Source organism: Diceros bicornis, chromosome 4 (assembly GCF_020826845.1).
Source record: "Diceros bicornis minor isolate mBicDic1 chromosome 4, mDicBic1.mat.cur, whole genome shotgun sequence".
In the NCBI taxonomy this organism is placed as follows: domain Eukaryota; kingdom Metazoa; phylum Chordata; class Mammalia; order Perissodactyla; family Rhinocerotidae; genus Diceros; species Diceros bicornis.
In genome coordinates, this window is record NC_080743.1 from 60,242,729 (window position 1) to 60,270,716 (window position 27,988).

At 53.4% G+C, this 27,988-nt stretch overlaps 4 protein-coding genes across 7 annotated transcripts; 1 reads left to right on the forward strand and 3 right to left on the reverse strand.

Annotated features, from left to right (window-relative positions):
* Positions 1 to 442: 442 nt before the first annotated feature.
* ISG20L2 (interferon stimulated exonuclease gene 20 like 2) lies at positions 443 to 6,295 on the reverse strand. Of its 2 annotated transcripts, none has more exons than XM_058539484.1 (4): positions 6,095 to 6,295; positions 4,613 to 5,464; positions 2,071 to 2,271; positions 443 to 1,360 (listed from the first exon to the last, which is right to left on the reverse strand). In XM_058539484.1, the coding sequence occupies exons 2-4, from the start codon at positions 5,345 to 5,347 to the stop codon at positions 1,247 to 1,249; spliced, it is 1,050 nt and encodes a 349-aa protein (XP_058395467.1). In that variant the 5' UTR covers positions 5,348 to 5,464; positions 6,095 to 6,295; the 3' UTR covers positions 443 to 1,246. The 2 variants fall into 2 exon arrangements, with proteins under 2 accessions (XP_058395467.1, XP_058395466.1); XM_058539483.1 differs by having other exon boundaries at positions 4,613 to 5,503.
* Positions 6,296 to 6,364: 69 nt separating this feature from the next.
* On the forward strand, positions 6,365 to 13,065 carry METTL25B (methyltransferase like 25B). Of its 2 annotated transcripts, XM_058539481.1 has the most exons (8): positions 6,365 to 6,892; positions 8,875 to 8,999; positions 9,152 to 9,344; positions 9,836 to 9,898; positions 10,132 to 10,275; positions 10,758 to 11,242; positions 12,130 to 12,314; positions 12,726 to 13,065. In XM_058539481.1, the coding sequence occupies exons 1-8, from the start codon at positions 6,782 to 6,784 to the stop codon at positions 12,845 to 12,847; spliced, it is 1,428 nt and encodes a 475-aa protein (XP_058395464.1). In that variant the 5' UTR covers positions 6,365 to 6,781; the 3' UTR covers positions 12,848 to 13,065. The 2 variants fall into 2 exon arrangements, with proteins under 2 accessions (XP_058395464.1, XP_058395465.1); XM_058539482.1 differs by lacking the exon at positions 10,758 to 11,242 and having other exon boundaries at positions 12,726 to 12,833.
* Positions 13,066 to 13,413: 348 nt separating this feature from the next.
* Positions 13,414 to 17,185, reverse strand: MRPL24 (mitochondrial ribosomal protein L24). Of its 2 annotated transcripts, XM_058539488.1 has the most exons (6): positions 17,119 to 17,185; positions 14,640 to 14,878; positions 14,464 to 14,559; positions 14,150 to 14,253; positions 13,751 to 13,881; positions 13,414 to 13,647 (listed from the first exon to the last, which is right to left on the reverse strand). In XM_058539488.1, the coding sequence occupies exons 2-6, from the start codon at positions 14,820 to 14,822 to the stop codon at positions 13,511 to 13,513; spliced, it is 651 nt and encodes a 216-aa protein (XP_058395471.1). In that variant the 5' UTR covers positions 14,823 to 14,878; positions 17,119 to 17,185; the 3' UTR covers positions 13,414 to 13,510. The 2 variants fall into 2 exon arrangements, with proteins under 2 accessions (XP_058395471.1, XP_058395470.1); XM_058539487.1 differs by lacking the exon at positions 17,119 to 17,185 and having other exon boundaries at positions 14,640 to 15,651.
* A 975-nt stretch (positions 17,186 to 18,160) lies between these two features.
* HDGF (heparin binding growth factor) lies at positions 18,161 to 27,983 on the reverse strand. Its single transcript, XM_058539486.1, has 6 exons — positions 27,672 to 27,983; positions 21,335 to 21,411; positions 21,055 to 21,193; positions 20,199 to 20,384; positions 19,705 to 19,928; positions 18,161 to 19,511 (listed from the first exon to the last, which is right to left on the reverse strand). The coding sequence occupies exons 1-6, from the start codon at positions 27,756 to 27,758 to the stop codon at positions 19,505 to 19,507; spliced, it is 720 nt and encodes a 239-aa protein (XP_058395469.1). The 5' UTR covers positions 27,759 to 27,983; the 3' UTR covers positions 18,161 to 19,504.
* Positions 27,984 to 27,988: the final 5 nt, after the last annotated feature.

Here is a 27,988-nt window from a genome sequence, read left to right on the forward strand (position 1 = left end):
TGGTGTTTACACAGAGTCTGCATTCTCTCAAGAGACTGCAGTGACCCCAGACACAAGGTCAGACCTGTGACTCACCTTCCCAAGGAAGAGCTGGCAGGAGCAACCAGGCTGGTGTCACCAAGCACCCTTCCTCCCCGACTCTGTCCCTCCTGCATGCCCTGACTCACGCTCCTGGTCACATACCCTCTGTGAGGGTATTCACATGTCTTAGGGTGTCATTTTAGGTGATTCGTAGTGGGGACGAGGACAAGGCACCAGAGCACCTGGGCTACTTACAAGGGCTTGGTCAGCACTTCTTGATGACTTCTAGCAAACAAGGGCCCAGGGAGTGCCGTCCACAGCAACCCTGGAACCACCTTACGGAATCACAGCCCTACAAGACCTTGCAACAAAGCTATTTAACGTGAAGTTAAAAAGAAACCACCACACAATTGTTCTTCCATTATAAAAATTTATCAAGGGAATAATTTCAGTTTTTAGAGGCTTGGTTTAGCAAAGTAGAAGACTAAAAACCATTAAAACACTTTAAATCCTTTTTTATCCTACTAAGTGGGATGTAAATTAAATAAATCCTCTATTACTTTAGGAAAGAGACTGCTTTCCTAAATCAGAAAAGTTGATTTCCAAGCCACACTCTTACCTCTACTGCCTTATAACACTAAGGAGAACTAAATCTCACCAGGGATGGCTCCTCTGCAAGTCAAGGTGGGAAGAACAAGTGATATCCTGACAAACTAGATGTAGACTCTAAGCCAAAAGCAGAGTCTGTGATATGTAACGTGACCATACAATTTATCATCCAACCAGGATACTTTTGAGAGTGAAAGGAGATGCTGTTAATTACTTGAGAACAATAGGCATAAAATGGGACACATGGCCACCCTGGTGATAAGGCAGTTTGGGACACTGCATTTCCCAGCATGCCCTGCCCCTTGAAAGTCAAAAGGCTCGACTGGAGCAAGCACCCTGGGACTTGTGGTTAGCACCATGTAAGAGGTAAACAGTATAGGGCTGAGTTCTGACATGGAGGCTTCCTCCTTCCATGGGACACTTAACCAGACACAGAACACAAGACCTGAGGTGAAATTTCAATGGATATTAAGTCTGGGGTGGAGCCTCTCCCTCCCCAACCACTCTATCTTCTAACGGTGTGGAACTGGTAGAGCTGTCCATTGGTCCACTGCCTTGTTTCTCCCGGGTGCGGTGCTGCCTCTGCCTCCACACATCATCAGCATCCTTGCAGCCGCTAGTCCTGTGGGGGATTCTGGGCCAGGTGCTGTTCCCACTCGACTTCAACCAACTTGTACAGCTCCATGGTGGCCTGAGCATCTTCCACAGAGGAATGTCCGCTTTTTCCAACCTGAACGAGGGAGGAAGAGAAGAGCATGAAGCCACAAGAGACTGTTTCTTCCCTTCCCAACTGGCACCCCTGAACCCCAATCATGCTGTTGCTTCTGCAGAGTTAGCGGGCTGCAAGGGTAGAACTCTGGTGGGGTCCTACTCCTTATCTAATTTCAGGGGTTCAACTCCTATGCTATTGTCTGCCTCAATCCTTTCTGCGGCAATGTATGTATGCCATATTGCTCTACATTCTGTAAAGACAGAACATACTAGATCATAGACAGGCCTTCAGAGTCCTTCATCGTCCCCAGTTCCTTAACTGCTCTCTATATGACATGTGTCCACACCCACCTGCCAGGCAGGCCACCCCTTCTTCGAGTGCCAAACATGTGAAATACATGAGGTCCTGGCATCCACTACGTGGCCTTTTAGGCCACCACCACTACCCGCTTTCTTCTTTCCTTAGTTAGGGTTTTACACTCACTTCAAAGCTTTTTTCTTTTCCAGAACCCTGTGGAACACTGTGAGGTAGAGAACAAGAACCGTCATCTCTATGCACAGATGGAGAGAGACTACTGCGCCCCTCAGCCCAAAGCTCTTGCCATCAGAGCAGCCCGCCTGGATCTCTCTACAACCAGAGGAATTCTGGGGTCAGAGCCTGAAGAGAGGCAGCAAGGAGAGCCTCCAGTGTCCAAGCCAGGAGCCTGGCAGCATTTGGGGACACGCTACCTGGATGTCCCGGTTCAGCAGCTTCTTGGTGAGACGCTTCAGAGACATGGTGGCATTCTCCGGGCAGTCGGCCTTCCGGTTGAGGGGGGGGATATGGGAGGTGTCGCGGGTGAGGGACTTGGGGTGAAAGTACTGAAGGGCTTTGAAGTCGTTGTGGATGGCATGCCCCACCACTATCTTCCCTGTGAGGATCTTCAAGATCTGAAACAGGCGTGGAAGAGGAGGTGGTGAGGTGGAAGACTCAAAGGCGGAGCCCCTGCATCCTAAAAGCCCAACGTGGCCGTAGGTCCTTCTAGGTTCTTTTCACTAACTGCCCACCAGCCTCATCCTTGAAATGCCTTCTCCCACAAGTTTTCTTTGACCTGAAATCCATCTCCTCTCCCTGAGGTGAAAGTAGGTATTTTCCATGGTATAACCCTATAACAGTGCCAGTGGCTCTTTATCTTCTCATTAATTTCCATCCCAATGACAGATTAATTTGCCTTCAGTCCCAAATCACACTCACATTTGAGATGTTCGTGTAACTCTCTAGTTCAGTCCTAGGCTGCTACTTGAAGACCTTTAACCATTATCATTTTGCTGGCCTTAGACACAAGGCTGGGACACGTGGAGTCAAAGATGGGCTCCAGAGAGGTAATGGAAGCCCAAAATTATATGCAAGTAGATATGTACATGGGTTTTTTTTTTGCGGGGGAGAGAGTCTACAGCTTTCATCAGATTCTCAAAGGTTCTACAAGCCATAAAAGGTAAGGATCCCTTATAGACTAAAGCTGCAGAGGGAGGTGATCAGGTGACCCATGCCTGTGCTGCCTTAACACAAAGTCGGTCCTGCTGCTTATATCTCCTCCTGCTCATAACCAGAAGGTATTTACCAGCTAGTCAGGAACTGTATTCATGCTAGGCCTGGCACCAAATAACTTCTCACCATTTCAAGATCTCAAAGCATGAGAACAGACTACCACTGAAGACAACCAAATTATATGCCCGGGGCGCTGAAGGCTGTTCCTAAAATGGGGTTCCAAAAGTGTTGTGAACAAGAGCAACAGTCCTGGAATAAGTGCATGGCCTCTCAACAGGACCCTTCAGAAGCGGGAGACTCCTCCGGATGTACCTTAGTCTCCTACTCCAGCTCGGGCACTGGTGAAGTGCTTCATTATGAAAACCATATGAAGTCCAATCAACTGGGTATTTAGTTGCTCCTGACTTTACCTGCAGTTTACTGGCCACCAACCCCTTTACTCTGCGTTAACCTCAACACATAGCCCTACTTCAAGCTGAACTGATTTGCCATCTAAGACCCACTCCATCTTCTGCCTCTCCCAAGCCTTTGCTCACTGTGCCCCTGGAGCACAAGATGTTCTTCAACTCCTCAAGTTCTTTCTAAAAACCAGCCGTTCCATCTCTTCCAATGGACTGTTCTGGCATATAAGGAATTATTGGAACAGAGTGTGTCTGGAGAAGGCAAAGAATGTGGAGCTGAAATTACAAAGACGTGGACCGAGGGCGCCCTCTGGAGGCCTCCCAAGACCAGCAGGTCCCCACCCCTCTCCTCCTTCACTTCCTCTCCTCACCTCTACCGCTCATCCTCCTTTCAGGTTCACTTGTGCTCCCAGTATTCAGCATAGGGCTACAATGACTAGGTTTGCTCAGTGAGTGAGATGAGAACCCCGACATATTAGCCCTGTGTCTTTTATCCCCTTCACTGTAGGCTACCTCTCCCAGTTATACAAATATGCCCCAGTTCCTTCTGTGAACATCCCGCCCTCTCCTCCCACCAACACTTTCCACACTTGCCAGAGGTTACTTCTCGCTTGGGAAGCCCTCTCCACCTCTCTGTTCTCAACCCTGGGCTCCAACTGTACAAGGCACCCCCCAGTTGAGCCCTTTTCCTCTGGCACTCATGCCTGCTGCTCTACCACTGGCTGTTATTTCTCTATGCGGATCCCCAGCTCCCCAGATCAGGATTCCACTCGGGACCCAAAATAGGTCTTTGTTAATGAAGTTGGTTACACCAGCTAATTGTAACTTTCTGGACTTTCACCACTTCCTACCCCCACAGGAAACCTTCTTCCTCATCTGATATTCCACTCCCTCCCACTCTTCCCTCCACAATCCCTTGGCTCCTTCCCAGGGTGATAGCCTTCGCTAAAAAATGACTTTGGGGCTGGCCCCGTGGCTTAGCGGTTAAGTGCGCAGGCTCCGCTACTGGCAGCCGGGGTTCGGATCCCGGGCGCACACCGACGCACCACTTCTCCGGCCATGCTGAGGCCGCGTCCCACATACAGCAACTAGAAGGATGTGCAACTGTGACATACAACTATCTACTGGGGCTTTGGGGAAAAAAAAGGGAGGAGGATTGGCAACAGATGTTAGCTCAGAGCCGGTCTTCCTCAGCAAAAAGAGGAGGATTAGCATGGATGTTAGCTCAGGGCTGATCTTCCTCACACACACACAAAAATAATAAAATAAAATAAAATTTAAAAAAATGACTGACCTCTCCCCACCCCGCCTCGTTGCTACCATCATGCCCTATGCTTCTCACCTGGCTCTGAGCAATCTTGAAGGGTGTAGCATTCACCATGTGCTGCTTCCGGATACCACTCCACCTGGTCCGGTAGTCCACAATGTGGCAGGGGGGAAGGATGTACTCATCATAAAGCACATCTCCGTTGTAGTTGACGATGCTACATCGAGCCAAGGAACTGACATGCCCCTTGGGTCCTGTGCCTACCATCTCACAGTCAATTGCCACCATCTTTTTTGGCATCTTCTGGGATACTCTAGAGCATTTATTCTCTAAATGAGCTTGGGTGGAGTTCTGTGGGGCATTCTTCTGAGGAGGGTTCTTCTGGGGGCCCTTCTTCTGGGGGCGAGGTGGGTGGCTCTTAATCTTTGGAAGGGCACTCTGGAACTCCCCCAGCAAATCTACTTTAGCTACAACAGAACTAGCCTTCTGTGAAGGAGCAGGGGTCAGCCAAGGCACTGCAGCTTTCTTGTCCAGGGACTGCTCTGACCCACTGCTGGAGGAAGCTGTCTTCTTCTTTTTTGGAAGGGGAGGGCCCTTCCAAGTGCTGTCCACCCTAGGAGTTTCCCCTTTCTTTGGAGGTTCAGAGTGCAACTTAGGCACCTTGCTAGGGGGCTGGTTCTTCTTATTCAGAAAGCCTCTCCGTTCCAAGAACCGCCGCTTCTTGACAAATTTTCGGTGCTTGGCATTCCCTTCTAATGCCTTTTTTGGGGGGGGTTCGCCAAAATCCAGATTGAGGAGCAAGGTAGACATGATGACAGTAGATGGTGGGAGAGCAGTTGGGAAGAGTGGCTTACCAATGAAAAGAGGATGGAAGACTCATCCTCTGCTGAATCCCACAGACCAACATCTGGAGATCTGTAGTATACCCTGGGGAAGAAAGTGATCCTGATAATGGAGTTCATAGACCTGGGAGAACAGTAAGATAAGACCCATCACTGTAGGACTTAAGGGAAGAAAGACATCAGAGCTACCTCCAAGACAGAGGGGAAAGGAATCTGTAATATGCAATGATGGAAGAAGCACTGTCTGTGCCAGGAAGCCTGGATTCTAGCGACGCCCTACAATTCACCAGCTGTATGGTTTTAGGAAGGTCATTTCCCCTCTCTAGATCTCAGTCTCATTTGTAAATTGAGGGGACTGGAGGGCCAACCAGCTCGAACTCTGTGAGTCTGGAAAGCCAGAACAGGAGAGCTCTATCATCTGCCCAGGGAGGGACCGTCTAAGTATGCTCGAAAGCTAACGGGTATGCCATAGATGAGCTCTAGATTCCCCAAGCAGCCCCCGCATGGGTCCCACGAACAGAGACACAGTCCAGGTACCCCTTTCCCTCGCCTCCAGGTGGAGAGAATCTCCACATGCATCTCACCCAAGTCCTTCTCCCAAGAGAGAGCCTTTGACAATACATATCAGCAGAGCGGAAAACCAGGCGAGGAGCAGCCCACCTCTGTGAGCACACTTTGGCCGTCTCCGCCACGGAAACCAACTCCATATACTTACCTCATAGACAGGCCCGGCTAGGACCGGAAGCGCCCGGAACCGGATGCGGAAATTGGCGCCCGCCGGCGAGGCCCGGGACGGCAGGCGCGTGGGTTGGAGCGCGCCGGAGGGCGGCGCGCGCGCGCCCGTAACGCCCCTGCCTCCGGGAGCGAGGCCAGGGACTCGGAGTGCGTGAGCAACGGCGGCGGGGGCGGGGGCGGTGTAGGGGGGGGCGGGGGCGGGATGCGCTCCCCGGCCCCTCTAGCCCCGTGGAGGTACAACTCGAAGCTGTGGGGAAGCCGCGACACACGCGAACTGCAGCGCGCCGGGAACCCAGCGCCTCACTTCCGGGAGAGGCGGGAAGTGTACCGGAAGGGGCGGGACCCGGAACTTCGCCTGCCCCTCTTCTGGGGTTGGCGCCGCGGCACGCGTCTGTGGCGTCACTGCGCTCGTGCCTTGCCCCACTGTCACCGACGCTGACACCTTCGTGCTGTGGGACGTCGCGACCTGTGACGTCAGGAGGGTGCCTCAGGTGTTCAACCCCAGCCTGGAGTCCCGGAAAGGCAGCGTCGGGGACCAGATTCGGAGCGCTTTCTTCCCCTGCCACCTGCAGAGCTGAGCCCAGCCCGGGTCCTGGACCCGCCTGGGACTGATCCTGGTTCCCTGCCACGGCGATCTCGCTCCCGGCGCCACCGGCTGGACCCCGGGATGCCGGGCGTCTCCGCCCGGGCCCTCTCTCACGAGGAGAGGAGGCAGCTAGCTGTGAACCTCACCCGCGTCCTGGCGCTCTACCGATCCATCCTGGACGCCTACATCATCGTGAGGCCACAGGGGTGTGGGCGGGGTGCTCCTGGTTGTGTGGTTGGCTAGGTGCGCAGGACAGGGAGAGAATCTGGGGAGTTCGCTTCTGATCTCTTTTATTCTATGAGTTTCAGTCTTTTGTCTGTACAAGAAGGAGTTAAAACTAGGGCCATCCCCCTCCTTATTTTCAGTTCACGTAAATATTAGTATTTCTAATGTCTAGGTTGTTTTTCTAACCTTCCCAAATCCAAAGTATTAAAACGCAGGGACATTTGAGCCATGCTGCAGCTACGTTGAACTCTCCTAGGAACATGTGAGGTGTTCCAAGAACACACATGTTCATTCATCCAAGCTTTGAGTAAATTCCTGGTTTTGCAGTGTAGTGGACAGTTCCAACTTTGGAATCAGACAGGCTTGTACTAGAATCCTGCCTCCCCTACTGTGTTAACCTTAAGTATTAAAAAAAACAAAAAAATTTCTGCTAGCCCGGGTTTCTCAGCTGTAAAATGGATCCCGGTCTGAAGGATCATTGTGGAGAATAAATGAGATCATGTGTAAATGGCACCACCATCCACTGAAGTGTTCAGCCCCCCAAACCAGGAAGCCGTCGTTGATTCAGCCTTTCTTTCATTGATCCACAGTCCAATCCTTCAGCAAGTTCTGTTGGCTCTACCACCAGAATAAATACCAAATTCCTCCATTTGTTTCCATCTCCATTGCTGCCATCCTGGGTCTAGCCACCATCGACTCTCTCCTGGACCACTTCCTAACTGATCTCTGTATTTACTTCTGCCCCTCCATAACCAGTTCTTCACAAAGCAGCCAGATTGATCTCTTTAAAATGTAAATCTGATTGTGATGCTTGCTTCCTAGGTGCTTTGATGAAGTCCTAACTCCTTACCATTACCTATCATGTCCTACGTGATCTGTCCCCTGCTGCCTCCTGAGCCCTATCACATTTCATTCTCTCCCACATTCACTATACTGCGCCTACACTGGCCTGATTTCTGTTCCAAATATGGCAGGCATCTGGGCCTTTGCCCTTACTGAGCTGCCTAGAATGTTTTTCCTCCACAGAAAGGCAATAGAGTAGAATGGTTAAGAGCAATAACTCTAGAGTCAAATTGGTTTCAAATCCCCAGCTCTGCTACTTAGTAGCTTTTTGACTTGGGGAAGTTACTTAATTGCTATACACCACTTTCCTTTTCTGTAAAATGGGGGATAAAAGTAGTATCTACTTCTAGGGTTCTTTTGAGGATTAAATACATTAACACATGTAAAATGTTTAGAACAGTGCCTGGCATATTAAAGTATTTTATAAGTGTTTGCTATTACCTGAATTTTTTTTACGTTTGTTTCCTGTTCATTCGAGTCTCGGCTCTGGTGTCATCTCCTCAGACACGTTTTCTCTCATTACTCTGTCTAAAGTAATACTCTCTCAAACTCTTCGTTATGTTGGTTTCATTCGTGTTTTATTGTCTATGTGACATTTAATGTTATCTGAAATTATTTTTTTAATGTAAACTCTGCAAGAGCAAGAATGTTGTCTGTCTGGTTCATTGTTGTATCCCTGAGCCTAGAATAGAGCTTCGTACATATCCAAAGCACCAGAATTTGTGTTGAACAAATGAATGAATAAAAGTACATTCTGGCATATAGAATGTCTGGCATATGTCATGGTAGGTTACTAAATGGTAACATAGTGAGTCACCGTGGTGTTAGGGTTGCAGATGTAAAGAAGACACCATCCCTGCCCTTAATTCAGTTGAGTAGAGAAAACAGACACATAAGTGAGGAAACTGCTAAAAAGAGAGCTGTGTCCAGAATGCAATCTGGGCTCCGAGGAGAGACAGGGGAGGCTGGAGCAGGCTTCAGAGAAGAAGTGACTTGAATGAGTAGGAAGTACCTGCTGGCTGCAGCCAGTGGCCCTGTGTTGAGAGTGGGGTGGGGAAGAATGGAAGGGTAGTAGCCTGTTGATTGCTTCTCCCCTTCTCCTGCAGGAATTTTTCACAGACAACCTGTGGGGCACTCTCCCTTGCTCATGGCAGGAAGCATTGGATGGACTGAACCCGCCACAGCTCGCCACACTGCTGCTGGGGATGCCTAGGGAAGGGGAAGTGGTCAGGTATGGGCAATGGGGGCCCTGTGCTGGAGGACTCAGTGCTGAGCCCTGCAGCAAGCCATTGCTCAATCTCACAAGGGCTCCCTGGGTTGTAAACTGGCGCACTCAGGACGTGGTGGAACTATTCACTGGGCGCCTGGGCCGGGCTATCTCAGGTACAGGTCGGTGTGGCCACTTACCCTGCTGGCCTTGAAGTCCACAGCCTATGCCCTGGCATTTACCCGGAAGCCTGGGTTTCAGAGCCCCTCAGAGTTCCTGGAGAACCCCAGCCAGAGCTCACGACTGACGGCTCCATTCCGGAAACATGTCAGGCCCAAGAAGCAGCATGAGATCCGGAGGCTGGGAGAGGTGAGGAGAGGGCTGGGGTATAGTTGGTGTCTGGAAGCCTGGGAACTCCTTAAACTGGTGGGTTACAAAGATGTGGGCACCTTAATCACCTGCAGGACTGGAGGCCCTAGAATATCCCTTCCCCACAGGCGTACTATAACCATATCTCGATGCTGGGGTTTTGGGGGTTTTTCATGCTTTTGCTGGGTTGGTCTTATTCCTGGTCTTATCACTGTCTTATTCCTGTTCTCACACCTCCACAATCTGCGCATGGCTTCACAGTGGGGCTCTTCTTGTTCTCGGGGGGAGATTGAATCACTGAACTGACAGGAGCACGGAGAGTGGCCTGAGCTGGGGTCAGCACCTCCTGTTTTGGTTTCCGTATCTCGTCTTCTATGGCACCCTCTACCCATCTTCCTCGGTCATCTTTAGCTCCTCCACCCTCATTATGGGTGTTTGCTCCAGAAGTCAAGAACCAATGGCCAGGAGACCTTTGTTCCCTCCTCTTTCAGTTGGTGAAGAAGCTGAGTGACCTCACAGGCTGCACCCAGGTTGTGGATGTAGGCTCAGGCCAGGTGAGCCAGACCCCTAACATTCTGGTTTTTTTGAGTCAGGATAGAACAGTTGGAAGACAGGTTATCAGGCCACTGGCCCAGGGAGGCAGGTGCCAAGGAGTGGTAGAAGTAGGCAGGGCAGAATTTAAGCCTTCTGGGACCTGGGCCCCAGGTGTCCAGGCCACTGACAGGGAGGGTGACAGTGGATAGAGCACTGATCAGGGATGTCTCCACCCTTCCTCTCATGACTCCAGGGCCATCTTTCCCGCTTCATGTCCCTGGGGCTGGGGCTGATGGTGAAGAGCATTGAAGGGGATCAAAGACTGGTGGAGAGAGCCCAGCGCCTGGACCAGGAGCTCCTGCAGGCTCTGGAGAAAGAGGAGAAGAGGAACCCACAGGTAGGCTAACCCTTCCTGCAGAAGCAGGGTCTGCTTGCCTGGAACTGGGCACCAAGGCTGAATTCCCTCTTGCAGATTTCTCAGTGTGAGATCGTGTGGTCCTTATTTCCACTACCCCTTTCCCCAGGTCCCCCCTTCGCCAAAGCCTCCTCACATCTTAAAGGCACTTTCTAGTTAGAAAGTGCTTTCCACACCGGTATGTCCTTCTCACAACAACATGTGAAATGGCCAGTCAGGTATTAGACTCGTTACAAATGAGGAAACTGGGACTCAGAGGTGAAATGATTTGCAGTTAATAATGATAGACCCAGAATTCATCCCATCTCCTGATTCAAGGTCCAGCTCTCTCTGATGCCCCAGCTTCTCTCCCACCTTCCTCTTTGGGAAGGAACACAGAGGACAGATCCATTCCTGTGGTCTGAGGTGGCATGGGGACAGCAAACAGACTTCCCATCTGCCTTCATCCTTTCCTGCCTCCACAGGTGGTCCATACTGGCCCTCGCCACTTCCCGCACCACGTGGTTAGGTGGGTAGACCCCACGGCCCTGTGTGAGGAGCTTCTGCTTCCACTGGAGAGCTCACCTCAGGGTGGGGCCCGCTTGCTGCTCACAGGCCTCCATGCCTGTGGGGATCTGAGCGTCGCCTTGCTGAGGCACTTCTCCTGCTGCCCTGAGGTGGTGGCCTTGGCCTCAGTGGGCTGTTGCTACATGAAGCTGAGTGATCCTGGTGGCTACCCACTGAGTCAGTGGGTGGCTGGGCTGCCTGGCTACGAACTGCCCTACAGGCTGCGGGAGGGGGCCTGCCATGCCCTGGAGGAATATGCTGAGCGGCTACAGAAAGCAGGCCCTGGCCTCCGAACCCACTGCTACCGGGCAGCGCTGGAGACAGTTATCCGCTGTGCCCAGCCTGAGCTCCGTCGGCCAGGCGTGCAGGGGATCCCCAGGGTCCACGAGCTCAAGATCGAAGAGTGAGGCTGGGGGAGGTGGAGGTGTGGGAGGGGGCATTGCCAACTGAAAATCTGATTCCCCTCCCACCCTCACTTGTTAGTGGGTCCTAAAGAAAATCTAAATGTGCCCAGGGGGGTGATTTTGAGCTCTCTGACTGGGGCAGCTTCTCAAAATTTCTTAAAAAGGGAGTTGTCACTCTTGTATCAGGAGACTATCACGTTTTTTTTTCCTTTTAGTGAGGAAGATTGGCCCTGAGCTAACATCTGTGCTAATCTTCCTCTTATTTTGTATATGGACGCGGCCACAGTGTGGCTTGGTGAGCACTGAGTAGGGTCCACGCCTGGGATCTGAACCTGCGAACCCCAGGCTGCCAAAGCAGAGCACAGGAATGTAACAACTACGCCACTGGGCCGGCCCCTATCATGTTTTTTTAATGCTAAAAATATGACTAAATATTGGGACAGATCTGGCTGAAAATAAATTTTTGGATTTATTTACTTTTTTTGTGTATGTATGTGAGGAAGATCAGCCCTGAGCTAACATTCATGCCAATCCTCCTCTTTTTGCTGAGGAAGACTGGCCCTGGGCTAACATCCGTGCCCATCTTCCTCCACTTTATATGGGACGCCCCCACAGCATGGCCTGACAAGCGGTGCATTGGTGCGCACCTGTGATACGAACCTGGACCACCAGCAGCAGAGCGCATGCACTTAACCACTACGCCATGGGGCTGGCCCCTGGATCTATTTGCTATTGGACAGATAGCTCACAGCCAGAAAAACATTTAAAGATGCATATTAGGGTAGCAAATCAAGCAAAGTTGGAATTGAATTAGGAATGGACAGTTTAAGTGGGAGGTGGAGGTTCCTAAAACCAAACTGAGTGCTGTCTGTGGCTCACCCCACAGATATGTGCAGCGGGGGCTACAGCGGGTAGGGCTGGACCCCCAGCTGCCGCTGAATCTGGCTGCCCTTCGGGCCCACCAGGCCCAGGAGAACCGTGTGGTGACCTTCTTCAGCCTGGCCCTACTGCTGGCCCCACTGGTGGAGACACTGATTCTACTGGACCGGCTGCTCTTCCTTCAGGAGCAGGGTGAGGGGGGCCTACAGCAGGGACCCAGGAGGGTCCAGAGGGGCTGGAGTTCTAGGGCTCCTCCTTCAGGTCCCAGCCCGACATCTGTTCATCATGTTGGTGATTCTCAGACCACCTGCTTCAGAGTCACCAGTGGGGTGGGGTACTTGTTACCACAGATTCCTACTGAATCAACCTCTGGCGGTGCATCCCCAGTGCATTTTAAGCAAGCATCCCAGGCACTGAGAACCTACGATGTGCAGAGGACTGCCTCCTCCCAAGTCAGTGCCTCGGGCACCCATGTTCCTGGTAGAGAACTGGGGCTCCTTAATGCCCATGGGGAAAAGGGGCTGTGCCTACAGGCTGGGCAGGAAGTGGGGCTGAGACTTTGCTTCACTTCTCCCCTTCTGAGTAGCCCTGCCTTTCTCCCAGGCTTCCACGCTGAGCTCCTGCCCATCTTCACCCCTGAACTGTCTCCCAGAAACCTGGTTCTGGTGGCTACCAAGAGGCCGCTGGGTCAGGCCTTCTCTGTTCTGGAGACCGAAGACAGCTGACACAGCCTGAGGAAGGGCACATCTCAGAGCCCATCTGAACCACCCAGGTGCCACAGTGGGTGGCAGAGTCTGCACCTCCTTACCCAGAGAACCAGCATCCTGCGTCCTCCCTGGAATCCTGTTTCCCCACAAACCTTCAGCTTCATATCCTTTCTCTCCATGTGTTATGTAATATTATGTAAAAATTTATTTTTCATTTATTAAAAAATTGAAATCTTTATTTCCCTTCCATTTCTATTAAGTATAGAAAAGGACAGATGTGCACCCTCCCTGCTGAGATCCTGCAGAGGAGCTACAATTAAGACTCACACCCCCAATCCCCACTGTCCTCCATAACAGGTAGCATCTTCTGTTACTCAGAGGTCTCCAGGGGAGGGAACCTCTCTCCCCCTTTGGTCTCCATCCCGGATGCTGCAGGCCATGCCCCTTGGGAGGGCCACCTTAAGGCTAGCTAACTTCCATCCAGGTTCTTCAGTAACATCAGGACAGATGCTCCCTCTCTTCAGTCCCTGAAATAGGTGCATTGGGGTTGGGGTGCCAGTCTACCAGAAGACAGCAGCTGCACACAGAGGACAACTTGTGGCTCTTTATTGATGTCTGAAGAAGAGGTGGCTGCAGGTTTCAAGGCTAAGACAAGGAGAGAAGAAGCTGCTCTCCCCAGGTTCAATACCAATAGACTTTCTTGTGTCTCCGAGTCTCCTGGATCCCCATTGCCTCCATCACCTCCTCCTCCAGTGTCTTTAGACGGGGCACATAGGTTCTTTCTAGAGCATCTTCCACTGATGTGTCTTTGGGGCCATCTGTTGAGCCAAAGGAAAGAAGATGGAATGGGAGGGCTTCTTAACATTCCTTACTCCCACTATCACACCCACCCCCATCTTCCTGCCCCTCACCCAGCCTCACCAATCCATGTTTCAGGAATGATGCCATCAGCTCTGGGAAATTCAGGTTTGGGGATAATTCTTCCTGATCTTGTGGAGACTCGTACCCGCTCTCCTGCCTCAGTGAATCTCCACTCCACCTCAGTGGGTTTCCTAGTAGATAGAAGAGGTGAGCCAGGCCTGGGAGTCGGGTCTCCCTGCCACCCTCCAAACCAAAAGTCAATGGCTGAAAACACTAAGGTCACTATCTTGTTTCTCTGCTACCTCTGTATTGGGGTTGCCTATAGGGGATCATGTCCATGAAATGGCCCCTTTCAATTTCCGGGGCATCCAACCCACCATTCCCATTGGATAAATGTGGTCAACACCTATGTGGACTCAGAGGGTGGGAAACCCTCTAACCAGAGGCCCATGTGCTTACCTATCCACAGGATCCACAAGTTTAACCTGGTGGTGGAGCAAGGGTGCTTCGCTAGGGACCATGGTTCCCCGGTAATCCTTGGTCTTGCCAACATAGCGGTAATGCTGTCCAAAAGAGGGGGGATATCAGAAACCAAGGGGTGTGAAGGGGGCTTGCCTACCGCAGCTCAGAGCATTCAGCCCAAGCTGAAAAGTAGAAAATTCAGTTGTCTCACCATTTCTTCAGCCAGTCTCCTGCCTCCCTCTGTTGCTCTTAATGGAGAGGGACAGATGAGACAGGCTTTCTGAGTATCCCCATCCTCACTCTTCACTTACTGTATTCAGCCCCTCCAGGACCACCCAGTTTCGCTGCCGGATAACTTGAACCACTTTGCCTTGCTTCCCGGCATCCTTGCCTTCTAGGACCTCCACCTGTGGGAAGATATGAGGGTCAGGGAGGGACATCCTTGCCCAGGAGCCCCCCTACCACTTATCCCGTCTGAGGTTCTCACCCTGTCCCCACAGAACAGATGCCAGTCTTCATCAGAGATGGGTTCCACAGCCACCCGGCGCCGCCTGGTCCCTGGAGGGTTCTTCCTCTTGTCTGAGAGGGAGCCTGGACGGCTCATCCCATAGCGGTAGTTAGGGGGCAGAGTGACTTTGGATGCCCAGGCCAGCAGGGCAGAGAGACGCATGATTGGAGGCTGTGAGAAATCCTCTGGCCAAGACCCAGAAACCTTCCTAGTCAACTCTGGGGTAAACAGATACAAACAGGGCAAAGAAGCAAGAGAAGGAACATTTTTTCAAGCACTTGGTCCATTGCTCAATGGACCTCATCTCATTAAATCCTTACAAGACAGTACCTTCACTTTACAGATGAGGAAATAGACTCAGAGAGGTTAAGTGACTTGCTCCTGGTCATCAAGCTAGTATGTAGGAGAATCAGCATTCAAACCCACCTATATCTGACTTCAAAGTCCAAAAAGTTCATTGAGGCCAGGGACCATGTTATCTAGCTCACCCCCGAATCCAGCAGATCCCAGTAGGGCTTGGCACAGAGTAGGTACTCAATAAATAGTCATTAAATAAATGCACAAGCAGCAGGATAGGAAGAAAACAGTGGCATAAGGCCAAAAGGCAGGCAGTTATAAAGTAAAACCGGGAGCAGAGAGAAAAACTGGGACTAAAGTGTTCTTACACCACTTCCAATCCTATCCTCACTCAGGAAATAACCACTCCTCCTAAGACAGCTTCTTTTCTTAAGGGTCCAGAGCAGACTCTAGGATTACTGGGTCCTAAATTTCCCAACTAGATACGGACTCTAAGCCTCCCAATTTGGGATGATGGACTAAATCAATGGGGTGGTGAGAGAACTGAAGGCAAAGATAATAAGTGCACCAGTTTATTGAGCACTTTACCTGCCAGGTGCCATGCTAAGTGCTTTCCTGGATCATCTCATTTAAGCCTAAGGACAACTGATGAAGGAGGTACCATTAATCTTGTTTTATAGCTAAGAGTGAAGCCCACTTTATTTTATTTATTTATTTATTTATTGTGAGGAGACCAGCCCTGTGCTAACATCTGCCAATCCTCCTCTTTTTTTGCTGAGGAAGACTGGCCCTGGGCTAACATCCATGCCCATCCTCCTCCTTTATATGGGACGCCGCCACAGCATGGCTTGCAAAACAGTATGTCAGTGCGTGCCCAGGACACAAACTGGCGAACCCCGGGCCGCCACAGCAGAGTGTGAGCACTCACCCGTTTGCGCCACCTGGCCAGCCCCGAAGCCCACTTTAAAGTACCAATAAAGTACACCTTAATGGCATAAAGAGCTCCGGACCGGGAGTTAGACGACCTGGGTTCTAGTTCCTGCTCCACCATCATCTTATTCTGTGACTCTTGGCAACTGGACTTCGGAGCTTCAGTTTTATCATCCATAAATCTTTACAGGGCTGTTGGTGTCAAATTATTTTTAATAAATATCTTTATTTTATCTAATAAATAATTTTAACAAGTTATTTTTAATAAAAATTTTAAAAAGGTACAGAATAATGTGAATAGTATCATCCCTTTTGGGTAAATTTAAAAACATATTCTGGCACAGGCATAAATATTTATGGGAAGGAAACAGGAAGCAACTAAAGTACGTGTTTTGGGGGCAAGGAAATGTTCAGGAGGGCTGTTACTTTCTGTCTTGTTCTTTTAAATGTTTGCATTTTTTAACCACGTGCATAAAAAAATGTAACAACCGGTTTATCTGAACAGTGAGACATTGTGTCATTTTTCTTTATACTTGTCAATAGGAAAAAGAAAAGGGCTAACGTTATTTTCAATTAATGCTGGTTGAATATAAGAGCCTCAATGTTCCCATTCAGATTCAACAAATGCTTAGGAGGCACTACCATGTGACAAATCTAATGCTGGGAACTTCGCTATTACTGGTGTTTGATCTTCATACGCCCTGTGAGGAAGGTTGACAGGAGACATGGCAACCAAGACCCCGAGAGCTGAAGGGACTTGCCCAAGTTCATATAGCTTCACAGGAGGAGAGCCAATCTTAAGAAAGACTCCTGCGTGACTGCTGCAAGAAATCCCTCAACCTCAGCCATTCTAGATCTGAAGCTCTGGGAGGAGATCCCAGAAGCCAGCTCCCTAGATCTTTTCCTTCTTTCCCTCCAAACTCTGGAGAGGCTAGTGCCCCTTCCGCAGTGGGGCTTCCACGGCGTGCTATGGAGGCGCCGTGCAAGGTAGTGAGGTGGCGCGTCTGTCCCTCAGGCTCCGGCACCAAAGGCTTCCTCTGCCAGCCCCATCTCAGGTGCAGCAGACGTCCAGGCCCCAGCAGTCTTCAGCACCCACCCGCTCCAAGCTCCGGTGCAAGGAAACCCCATGCAAGAAGACCGAGCCACAGACAGGGAAAAGGAAGGCCCTTCCCGCATCCGCCTCCCGAACCAGCCCAGAGCCTTTAACACCTCCGGGCGCTGCGGCCCTCACCTCCGTTTGCCGCTGCGCCGCGGAGCTCCGTCTGTTACCTCTGCACATGGGCCCTAAGCCCCATCCGTCCCCCTCCCTCGGCTTTCTGGGAAATGTAGTCTAATTGTAGAGCGGAAGCCCAACCACGAATCTAGGCTCTCTGCATGCTGGAAGTTGTAGTCCGCCGCTATGACGCAAACTGGAAACAGAAATTTGGTCGGGTAGGAAATCAAAGAAGCGTATGCTCACTGTGAAGCACGTTGGGAGTTGAAGGCAAAGCAGGATAGGCTGCCGCGCCTGGCACACTCCTACGCATGCTCTGAATGGAGGCCGCTGGGAACTGTAGTTTCTAGAGACGATGGCTCCATTTTCTAGGTGATTGTGGCTTTCTAGTCAAAGCAGAGGGCCTCCCTTTCCAGGCAAGGCTACGATCAGTACTCTCCCCGCCTGTCTTTCTCTGCTGGAGGGGGTCAGGGCAGATTAAAAAACTGTCATAGGCCTTCTAAAGAGATGAAACGTGGGCCCTTCCAGTGCCTGTCGATGATGATCTAGTCACAAAATGTCATATTTGGAAAGAACCTCCGAGATAACCATTCTACTTAACTCAGGGAGTACTGAGAGGATTCCACCCTAGCAACCTCCTCTCTCCTCATCACCAGTTAAGCGCGGCAGGCATCCCTAGCTTTGACTTTTGGGGGGTCAAAGTTGTTTCTATAACCAGCCCAGATACCCCCACTTCCATGGCCACCGTGGGCTGTAGCTGATATTGGCACCCTCTCACATCCTACTTCTTGTGCAAACTTTATACCTTCCCAGGTGCTTACGGGGGAACCTGTGTTTAACAGTGCCTGGGCAGTAGAAGCAGAATGAATAGTGTAGTTTATTCTGTGACTTTGCCCTCATGGAGAATTCTGGATATTTCTAACAGCCTGAGAATGGAGGAGAGGCTGGCACCCCCAACCTCAATCTAAGAAGTTGCTTTGGGAATCATTTGCATTCCCTTTCCCCACTTCCCCTCTGCAGTTAAATAATATACCCCCAAAGAATCAGTCGGAATCCAATGTAGTAATCAACGGGTTTTATTTTCCTAGAACTGAAATCATCTACGGTTCTCAGAGCTAAACTTCCAAAGCTACAGTCAGCAATTTTTCATCAGAGCCCAAGGGAGAGGGGCAAGGGTGAAAGAGACAAGAGATGGAAGAGAGGCAGAGACCACTAGAAAGAGGTTGGGAGAGGGCACTCGTTTCCCTCTGTCCTCTCAGTGGGTTACAAATCGGATCTGGTGTCAACACCGAGGGGACCAGGTGGGAGTATGCGGATGGGAAATGATACCGGAAGGAACACCAAAGCCCCAACTACAAAAAGAAAAGTCATCAAGCCCCAAACAGAAGGGGAGCCTCCCAGTGCACCTCAGAAAGGGGGGCAACAGTGGGGAAGAAAGGAGCAGAGTGGGGGGCACACAAAGGGATAGGGGGTCTTTAAAATTTTTTTTGTAATTTTCTTTTATTAAAAACATTTCCTAAAAAATGTGTCTTTTCCTTTATGTCTGGGTGACATGTGACTGCAGGCTGGCCTTGAACACTGTGGGGAGAGGGAAAGGGGCAGCTAGGGATCTCCCCAGGGCATCTCATCTCTGGCCTGAGATTTAAAGGGGGACAGAACTCCTCAACACTCCTACCCAAGCTAGGCAAAATCAACCCTTCAGATCTCAGGCCCTTGGCCCAAACAACCTGGCAGCCCCAAAATCTTTTGATGATAAACTACAACTCCCAGAACTCCGGGGGTCAGCAAAAGGAAGAATAGGTGTTGTCAATCATCAAGGATTTGTGGAAGGGAGCCCCTCCCCCACAAGCTGTCCCACTTTCCCTGAATCTAGGCAGCTGGGATAATAGGTATGGGAGGAAGGGACAGGAGCTCAAGATGCCATCCTCCTGCCCGCCCTCCCACCCCAATTTGAGGACTGCCCCTCCCAGGCCCCAGAAACCCACCCTGCTGTTTATCCTCCACCCCTTCCACACCTAGCCCTGATCCCAACCAACCCAGAGGTCCAGAATGCCTGGGGAGAGGGAGAGGCGTGTCAGGAGGTGAAAACAGCTGGTCCAGGCCCCAAGAGAAACCCTGGGAGACAGGCAGGGAGGGACACAGCGGCCTCATCTCATCCCATGGAGCAGAAGACAGCCCTGATTCAGATCACAGGGGTGTGGGGACATGGGAGTGAGGGCCAGCTGGCCTGTCCCATCCAGGTCAATCTCCAGGGGCTGGGCTTGGAGGGGAGTGAGTGAGTGGAAGAGGAGAGCGGGACTGGGGTGAGGAAGGGGTTCCCAGTTTGCAGGCCATGGCCAGTTTCCCCAGTAGCACCCAGACAGCAGCAGGAACGGGGCGGGGGCTCCTCTTGAAACATTGGTGGCTACAGGCTGCGGGGGAGGGTTGGAGGGGAGAAGGTTAATGGTGTGGCCTTGGCCTGGCCTCGCCCCAGCCAGTGCCGGTCTCCTGGGAGAGCCCAGCCTGCCTCCTGAGAGGCTGACTGCTACAGGCCCGCCTCCTCCTCTCCGCAGGTGGCTGGGCCCTCCCAGCCCAGCTGCCTGACAGGGCAGGGAGCTCACTCACCTCTCATGATCTCTGACGCCTGGGGCCTCAGCATCTTCCTTGGCAGCCTCTTCCTCCTCTTCTTCCTCCTCTTCCTCCAGAGGAGGCCCCCGGCCAGAGCCGGGCTCAGAGGGGGTGCTGTTCTTCTCCACCTCCACAGGGAGGGGCCTCTCACTCTCCAAGGTGGCCACCTCCTTCTCCTCCCCTTCGGGGTCTTCTGCCTCCTTGGGACGTTTAGGGGAGTCCTAGGCAGGATTGGCAGAGACGAGGTGGGCTGAGGCTGGAGAGGGAGCATGCCACCCACCTGCCTGTGCCCCCCCTCCTTTCCCCAGAGGCTCCTTCCTGGGGATACACACAACCCCTCCCCAGCTCTTTGCTAGCTGAAACGCCTTCTGTGTCCCATCTTCTCAGCAAGGGACTCCCCAGGACTAGGGGCGGGGTCTGCCTCTCCGACTGGGGAGTCCCTGAAGCAGCAGCCGTCTTTCAGACTGGGAGCCCTACTCCCAGGCCCTTACCTCCAGCACGTCCCCCGCTCTCCTCTTCAGTGCCCCCTTCTCGTTCTTCTCCTTGGCTGGCTCATCGATGACCAGCTTCCCCTCCTCATCACTGCTACCCTCAGCATTCCCCTTCTTGTCACCATCACCCTCTGTGGCTTCGGGCTCGGGCTCTGGCTCTTCCACACAGCTCTTTTTCTGGGAGGACTGTGGCAGAGACAGCAGGGGCTGAGTGGCACCAGCGGCTGCCACGCTGGGCCCCCTCCCCAGACCCCTCCCTCGGCCACTCGCTCCTTCCTTCTCCCACCTCACCCCCGCCCCCACCCAGGTGCCCAGTCTCACGAGTGATTTGAGACCCACCTCTGTCGGATTAGCCCCGGGGTAAACCCACTGGCCGGGCAGGCAGGGCTCTGTGCAGGAGGGGGGAGGGCTGGAGCAGGAGGCAAAACCTCGGGTCAACTTCTCCCAAAGGGAGCTGGGACCCTTTCCCCGCCAACCCCCGCCCCCCACCCTCCCGCCTCATCCTGCCCGGCTCACGAGCACCTCCTCCTGGAAGCCTTTGTGGAAAGAGTTGAGGCCATGTCCTACACTCTCAGTGGGCCCAACAAAGGTCTGTCCCCACTTACCGCCTCCATCCTGTTCTTGCCCCCCTGGCTGCTGTCTAATAGTTGCCCCTCACCACAACTACACCACACACCCACAACCCCAGCCCCTCCTGCAGGAGGCCTCCCCCACCCCCCACCCCATGAGCGCCTACTCTGAAAGCCCTGGTGTTTCTGAGCCCCCGTTCCTGAAGGCCAAGCATCACGTGTGGGCCCCGGGGGAGCTGTGGCCAAACCTGCTTTCCAGGGGGTCTGTGGGGCAGATGGCAGCTCACCTGGTAGCCAGAAGCCTTGACAGTAGGGTTGTTCTCGATCTCCCACAGCCCCTCGCTGAACCCTTTCCTCTTGTTGGGCTTGCCAAACTTCTCCTTGGACTCCTCGTAAGGGAAGAGGTCTTTGGGGCCCAGGAATGCCCTGGTGAGAGATGGGAGACTGTGCTCTCGAGCCCCTCACTGCCTCTGAGCTGCGCAGCCCGACAGGGAAGGGGCACCATCACCACCACTCTTTCCCCAAGGTGGACTGCCCACAGCCCTCCCCCTGGGCCCCCTGACTCACGTCTCGTGGGTCCCGAAAAAAAAGACTTGGTATTTGTTGGCTGTTGATTTCACCGCAGCCTCGGGCATCTCATCAATCTGAGAGCAGAATGAGGAAAGTGAGCGTGAGCTGGAGTCCTGAGGTCGCCGATTTGGGGCTGGGGATGTGGGGGTGGGGGACTGACCTCTAAGACACATTCTTGTAAAATCAGACTGAGAGGGACCCAGGAGATCACCAAGGTGGTTTCTGAACCATGTTTAGGAGTGAACTTCGTTCAAAACAAGTCAGACATGAAAGCCCAATGGAAACCCTGGAGTCAACCCCCTCTCCTTCACGAACCCATGAGAATCCGTTCAGCCTCCCAACATGTCCAGATCCTGTTAAACCTCCCCGTCTTTGCCATCACCCTGGTCCAACCACCGTCACCTCCTGCCTGGACTAAAACCACAGCCTCTGTCTCTCTTCTCAGTCTCCATTCTTGCCCCCCTACAACCAGTTCTTCACACTGCAGCCACAGTGGGCCTTTCAAAGCGTTGATCTGAGCACTTCATCCCCCTGCTTGAAACCTTTCAATGGCTTTATGTGACCAAGTGCCCATCCGTTCACCTCTTCTCCATAATGTCAAGGTCTGAATCCCAACACTGCCACCAATATTTGTATACCTTGGGCAACTTACAGAACTTCTGTCTGCCTCAGTTTCCTCATCTGTAAAATGGAGGTAGTCACGTATTTATGCCACAGGGCTGTGAGGATTAAATGATCAAAACCTGCCATGCAGTACATCCCACATGTGCCTGCTCTCAGCATCCTCTCCCAGCACACTGCCCTTCTGCTCTTTGCTCCGGCCACACTGATCTTTCAGTTTCCTATACTCACTAACTCCTGATCAGCCTTCCAACCCCAGCCCCATCATCACTTCCTCCAGAAAGCTTCCTCATCTCTCACAACCTGGGCAGCTTCTCAGATAAAATTCTTACCACCTTTCCTTCACAGCACTTTTCACAATTCCAATTTTACAGTTACTCATATTATCATTTAATTAATGTCTATGTGGACTTCCATACCTGCTCCGAGATTAGAGAGCAGGTCTGTTTTTATCCTCGGCACAGTGCTAGCACATAGTAAGTGCATAATCAAGATTTGCTGAAGGAATCTGTGAAACAGATAAAAGCAGACTGCTCTGGCTGAAGTGGAAGGGTGAGCCCAAGGGGCTGCCTATTCAATTCCCCCCCTCAGTAGTTGCCCCAAGAGGCTTCTGGGGAGCACTTTGAAAGCCACCTAACGTACTCAAACTCTCTCATTTTACAGATAAGGATACTGAGGCCCAGGAAAGAAAACTGATTTGCCAGAGCAAAATGACAGAGCAGGGTGGTGAGAGGCAGGTCTCAGAGCTGGATCTCCAACTTAATCCCCTGCCCCACATGTCCTGGGGGGATGAGGGTGCTGTTGTGGAGACAGTGTGGAGGTCTGAGGTCAGGGAAATGGAAAGAGACAGTGGCCCATACAGCCTCTCCCAGATGAGGCCCTGGATGCCCAGACCAAGCTGAGCTGGTGGGGGGAGGACTACAACTCCCAGCAACACTTGCAGCAGCCCCAGCAGCCTGGCTTCCCGCCGGACAGAGGGCAGGTAGCCATGTTGACTGGGGCCCCAGGCGCAGATAGGGAAGAGACAGACAGGCCAAGGCAGTGATTAACACACAGAGACTAGGGCAGAGTGCCTGTCTGGGGGCCTGGGGAGACAGGGAGGCTGGGTGGATGGAAATCAGCGGAGACACACCCAGGAGAGGAGGTGGAGCCCTGGGCATGAGAGTGAGGGGCATCTTGCTCAACATGGAGTCTTCAGGCTCCTGGGCACCTCCCCCCTTGTCCTGTGGCCTCCGGGGACAGAGGTCCAGCCCCTCCCCCTAGGAAGGCCCGGCACAAACTGGGCCCTCCCCACGACCAGGAGACTCTGGGATGTGTGAGCAGGGGGTGGAAAGGCAGGCCGTCCAGTCCCCCCCCCCAAACAGGATCCCCATCGCCATGACAACCCAACCCCGCCCCCGGGGCCACTCAGCAACCAGGAATGTGACCGCCCCTCCCCCCAGGCCCTCTCCGGATTGGGGAGGAGGGGACACTAACACACACCCCACCCCCAAGCCTAGAGTCTGGCACCTGGGTCCCCGGCTGGGCTTGAAACCACAGCTAGGGCTGAGGGCCCGGGCCCTTCTCAGGAAGACAGACCTGGGGTGGGGGTGGAGGAGGAGCCAGTCCTGGGCCAGGACACCTGGGTCCTGTTACCAGCCAGCTCCCCACCCTCCTCTCAGAGGGGGAAGCAAAAAACAAAATGAGAGCCTCCAGGGCTTAGAGATCCCAGGAGACAGGCACAGTACAATAATAGCAAAAGCCCTTCCCTCGGCCTCTTCTCAGACTATCTCTGCACCAGGAACGGGGGCAGGGGTGGAGATCTAAGGGTCTCCTGCTGGGAGTGCAGCAGGGAACTATTTCAAGCTCTGAATTTTTAGTGCCCACACCTGAGCCAGGGCATTAACACGCTCTAGGAAATGTGTGATGAAAGAGGAGAAACCGAAACTCAAGAATGGGGGTGGGGTGAGTGAAGGGTCAGAAATGAGGAGACACGAAGTTCTCTCAAGAAGCATGGCCCCAGCCGTCAGAGCAGCTCCTGGACCATCGGTCTCTTTCCCATGGAAAGCACACTCAGAGAGAGGTAGCCGAACATTGTGACAGGGGACCCAGGAGGCCACCAGCTGCCCAGCTTCCGGTGGGGGAGAAACAAAAGAATGGATGGGAATTAAAAATAGACAGAACAAGACACACCAGATATACCAGCCCTGCTGACTTCTAGCCAAGTAAAGGGTGGGTCTAGAGGAAGGAGGGAGGCCAAGGGCCTGGGCAGATGGGCATCTACCCCAAAAGGGTCATCCCACGCCCCTGCCTCACCTTGAGTGTAGGCACCTGTGGGGGAAGGGCCAGGAGAGGTGTGCTGTCTTCACATAATGGAATTCTCAACCCCTCACCCACAAAAGGGGCGAAATCCCATCTGTAAGGGACCCTCTATCCTTCAAGCTACAAAGGAAATGTCTTTTCTTGCATTTGGAAGTGAAGGGCGGTTCTTCCTTGACGTAGAGGATATGAGGTCTCAGGGGAGGCCTGTACCCCCAATACAGATGTATGTCTCCCAGGTGGTGCATTTATATCCAAGCTGTGACTCAGAACAAGTGAGTCAAGGCTAAGTGGGTCAGGGTGGGGCCAGATGAGTGCTGGGGACCCCACTGCAACCCCTCCACTGGTCAACAGGGGAGGGGGCTCTGCTACTTCTCAGCCATTCCAGGAATCCAGGCAAGTTACTTCTCCCAGGCTAGGCCCATCCACTCCCACCCCCACCTCTCTGAATTTGCCTGGCTCCATCAGACAGGCCTGAGCACATGAAATATCATCCTCCCAGAGCCCATGGACACCCTCTGAGGTCTGAAGAGGAATCTGAAGTTCCAGGTGAGGAGTTAGGGGAGAGGACTGAATACCTCTCCCCCAGCCTCAGACCAAATCCAGGCCCAGGGTCGCCTGCTCAGCACATAGGGAGGCAGCAGAGAAGGCTAAGTAAGCCCACAGACTGCAAGCCAGGGTTCTGACCACCACACCCAGGGCCCAGGCCCAGCCTGACCCAGGAACCAGAAAATCTGGGGCAGGAGACAGTTGGGGCCAGGAAAGTGTGGCAAGCCCAAGAGGCAGAAAAGAGAAGGTGGTGCCTGGATGTGGGGGAGGGGCAGAGGGGGGAAAGATGGGTGAGGCCCTCCGCCTGCTTAGGTTTTCTGGGATTGTGAAACAGGAAGCTGAGAGAGGAGGAAGGAACCTGGGGGGAAAAATCCCTGAGTCTTGGAGATTAATTGTTAAGTGCTTGGAGATCCCCCAGGAAGTCAGGCAGGAGGAAGAGGAAAGGAGAAGGTTAAGATGGAGTCACACCATCTTTCCAGGCAGGTCTTGCTTACCACGTGGCCCCTCTGGCTGGGCTCTCCAAGCACTGGGCTGTTCCAGTCTCACCCAGAGTCAGCCATCCTCCCCAGAAGCAGGGGCTGAGGAAGGAAAGTCCACACAGTGGCCTTCACCATGGCTGAGGATTCTGGCTGCCTATTAGATGGGGCATCAGCAAGGCCCCCCTACTCCTTCTCCATCTCTAGAGTGGCCAGGCCCCTTCAGGCTCTGCCACTCCAGGGACTAAGACAACATCTAAGGATGGTGACGAGACTCAGATTTCTCTGCTCTTTTGGGATCCAAGGGGCATGTATCTGGGTGATAACAGGCTTGGGTGACCGCTCCCCCCAGTTGTCACAATCAAGAGCCAGAACACAGGCAAAGGGTGGGGCCCTATCTCTTTGAGTTCCAGTCTGATCTCCCTTCCCCAGCCCTAACCTTATCTAAAAGGTCCAGGCCTCCAGAGAGGAAGAGACTCTGCCTCCTCATCCCACCCTGCTGTCCTGGAGGCCCAGGGTGAAGAGATGAAACAGATGGCGTTCCCAGTCCCAGATCTACCCTCACTCCAAAGGCCCCAGAAACCTGAAGGTCTTCCTCACAGCGGCCAATGTGGGCCCATCTGTGTCCCCCCTCCCTTTTCTCTCGCCCCTGATCCAGAAGGGGTTCCCTGCAACTGACATTCCAGCTGTGCCCCCTCCTCAGGGCTTAGCCCAGCTGCTGGACTTTGTCCCACCCCCAGGAGGTAGGAGCAGCAGAGACCTGGGTTCAGTTCTTGCCCTGCCCACCAGGGCCTTGGCATCTGGGCCAAGAAGCCAGATGGATCAAAGGTGCAGGGTAAAGTACATGAGTGTTCACACACCACACACATATATGCACACACAAGGCTGTCTGTGGCTGCTTCCTCACACTGCCTCCCCCACCCCAGTCCCCTGGGAAGCCCTAGAAGCTGGCGAGTCCCACTCTTCTCTCTGTATTTCACTTCCATTCTAGAGGCCAGCCATCTAGAAGTTTCAGGAAACAAGGAGCTCAAGGCATATGGGATTAGGCACACTCCTTAGGAGAGGGTACAGAGTGAGGAAGGGTCTCCTGGGTTTTCTCAGAGTGGCCCCAAAGTTGGCCTGACACCCTGAACAGGACCCAGGGGAAGCTGGGGCAACTTCCGAAGCTCAGAGCAGGGTCTGGGCCAGATGAAGAGATCCAGACTCAAGTGGAGAACAGCAACCCAAAGTCATAAGGCAGTTCTGCTCTTGGCGCCCTCCCTCCACTCCTCTCTGTCCTTCTATTTCACTCTACTGGAGGCCCACACTCTAGGGAACTGAGTCATGCCCGCACCCAATACCAAAGCCCTCTTCACATCAACTTTGAAGTAAGTTGCCAGACCCCAATGTCCTCCAGCACCCTCTGGCAACCTCCCTCCCTCCTTCATCTGTCTCAGTCCTTAGGGGAAACGTGATGAACACACCAGGCTGGGCTTTTGGGCCCCACCCTCCCACCTGGCCAGGTGCTGGAAGGGAGGGGGGCAGGCCCTCATATTGGCGGGCTGAATCAACCACATGGCCGACTGGGCTGTTCTGGCGGGAGAGGCTCACATCTGGGGGGGGGGAAGCAACTCGGGCTCCCCCCACCTCCACTAAGAGGCAGTATGGACTGGACTTGCCAACCTCACGGGGCCCTGCCACCCTGGGCTCCCAATTTGAGTTGGCAGCATACAGAGAATTATTTTTGTGGGGCTGAGGAGTGAAGGGGTCTGGCGGTTTATTTCCGAGGCAGGAAGATCTCCTCTTACGCCGCCCCCAACCATTCCTCGACCCTCCCAACTTCAGACCTCTTACTGACGGCCCGACACCAAAGTTTTCTAGTTTTCTAGGCGAACTCCGCCTTCATCTATCCTCTTCTGGGCTGGGATCCTTCTTTAACCATTTAATCCACGAAGAGCAGTTTGAACTGGGGGCAGCAATCAATGAAGAAACTGGGGGTCTCTAAGGGGGTCCCAGAGGGGGGTGGCGGTGGCGCCTGGGGGGTGGGTGGGAGGAGTTACACAGCTAGCCCAAACGCAGGCAGCGCGCCCGAAACCGCCGGGAGTATGGGGGCTGGGGGCGGAACTGAGCACGCGGAGCCGGGGGCCGGGAAGTGACCGGCGCCCTCGGATCCCCACGCCGCGCACACGCCTCTACGCGCGGACGCCGTACTCGCCAGGTGTTCGCCGCCATCCCCACCCCCGCCTCCATCATTATATAACCGGCGGGTGGGCTTGGAGGCGCTCGGGAGAGAGTCCGGGACTGAGACGCCCCCCGCCCCCATCTTCTCCGCGCCGAGCGCTCCTGTCCTCCCCGGTGTTATGCAACCCAAGCCCGGAGGGGGATAGGGGGCGGCGGGCCGCGCTGCTCACCCGGGCCGGCCAGTGTGGGTAGCCCTTCATCTTGGCGAACACCAGGTCCCCGCATTTGTACTCCTTCTGCCGGTTAGATCGCGACATGGCGGGGCTCCGGGCGCCCCGGGCTCCGCGCCGGGCCGGGAAGCGCGAGCCCAAGTTTGCGCGTGCGGCGGTGGCGGCGCCGCTCCGCTCCGGCCCTCGCGCGGCCCCCGCCTCGATGGTGGCCCCCGGCCCGAGCTGCGGCGCGGCCACGGCGTCTCCGCCCGCGCGCCGCACGGACGGGGCGGGCGCGGATCGGGGGCAACGCTCGGGCGCGGTGGGTGCGGGCTCGT